This window comes from Trichinella spiralis, assembly GCF_000181795.1.
Source record: "Trichinella spiralis strain ISS 195 chromosome Unknown Scfld3989, whole genome shotgun sequence".
In the NCBI taxonomy this organism is placed as follows: Eukaryota; Metazoa; Nematoda; class Enoplea; order Trichinellida; family Trichinellidae; genus Trichinella; species Trichinella spiralis.
Genome location: NW_003530928.1, coordinates 1 through 1,594, shown reverse-complemented (window position 1 = coordinate 1,594; position 1,594 = coordinate 1). Strand labels below are relative to the sequence as shown.

General features: G+C 30.3%; 1 protein-coding gene across 1 annotated transcript; it reads left to right on the top strand.

The window, feature by feature from the left end:
• Positions 1 to 123: 123 nt before the first annotated feature.
• Positions 124 to 760, top strand: Tsp_15906 (conserved hypothetical protein; the record flags this gene model as incomplete). The annotated part of the gene is made up of 2 exons (XM_003367606.1): positions 124 to 331; positions 616 to 760. Coding segments are annotated over 2 exons (353 nt in total), but the record flags the coding sequence as incomplete, so codon positions are not given.
• Between the last annotated feature and the right edge of the window lie 834 nt (positions 761 to 1,594).

Genomic DNA, 1,594 nt, shown 5'->3' with positions numbered 1-1,594 from the left:
CATAAGTGTTGTTTTTCCAGGTTTTTTTAAAATGCCAATGTAAGGAATGCCTTTGATAATTTTATAAAATGTGAAATCAGCAGTTTTTAAAAATTTGCATTTACATCATTTAAATGTTTTTAGTGACAACTAAAAAATGTAAACTGGAACGTATGGGGGAATTTTTGTCGGATAATGTTCCCGAATTAAAAGCTTGGCAATGTGAAGAACTTGTAAAATTAATGCATGAACAAAACACTCTTCCTTTCATTGCGAGATATCGGCAACAGAAAATTGGAAATGTAGATGTTAGCGTTTTAAGACAGTGTTTTATGCTGTATGAAAAAGCGAAGTAAGTTTTTTATACTTTACTGAATGATGAAAATGTAAAGACTGAGAAATAAATGTGGTAATATTTTTCGTATTGTTACATCATATTGTTAATATATTTCATATTTATGTTTTTTTAATAAAAAATTATACAACTGTTATTCATTAGTTGATATACTTATTCATATAGTTGCATGAATAAACGTTATCTATATTTTATTGAGGAGTTTTATGTATTTCAGTTTGAAAGGTCTACATTTTTTGATTACGATGTCCAGATGGTGAAAAGGTTATTTTTAATTCCAGGAAAATTGATAAAACAGTTGGAAGCGCAGTGAAATCTTTGCAAGAAAAACACAAAGGAGATGAAGCTACTTCTACATCTTTGATTGATGAATTAAAATCAGCCAAATCGATTGAAGATGTTAATTTGGTGGTAAAGAGAAGTTGATTGTTTGAGGCTTTGTTAATTTTAAGTTTATAAATGATGTTTTCTATTATTTAGAATTAAAAAATGGTATTATTATTTTAAAATATTTAATTTATATATGTTGCACAGGTGTAATTTCATTATTTAGAAATCAAAGTGCGGTATTTATTCGAAATTGACTTCTTATGAGCGAGCGATTGAAGCCGGCTTGAAAGAACCAGCTATTTTTATTATGAACAGCGGGAAGCCAGTCGATTATTAAAATATATATCGTCAAGTATTGCATTTGTTTAATATTAAAGTTTGGAAATTTTTATCTTTTTTTTAGAATTTCCAAATAAATTATCCGTTAAAGAAGGAATCATCGATATCATTGCAAAGAAATTTGGATGGCGGATGAAAACGCCGAATTTTTATAAAAAAAATATTGGTTATTTTTTTGAAAAAATTTTAAAAGTATAAAAAAAAAAAAAAATATTTTTCAGTTTTTATTGGGAAATGAAGTTAATTTTTCATTTTTTGAAAAAATGAAGGGGAAATTCCCAGGGGGATACTTTGTTCCGGGGCAACCCCACCCTTTCCTTTTGAATAATTTGGCCGATCCCCCCCAAAAGGGGCGGAAAGGTTCCCCTTTTAAAGGGGAAACCCAAGTTGCCTAAAAAGGGGGGTTCCATGGGGGAAAAACCCCCAAAAAAGCCAAAAAATGAAAAAAAACCCGAAAAATTTTTGTCCCCCCCCCATTTTTTTGTTTTTTTTGCAAAAATTTTGAAAAGACCACCCAAAAGCCACATCCCACACGATTTTTTTTGGATTTTTTTTTTTTCCCCCCACGGCGCAACACCCCGGGGGAAATTG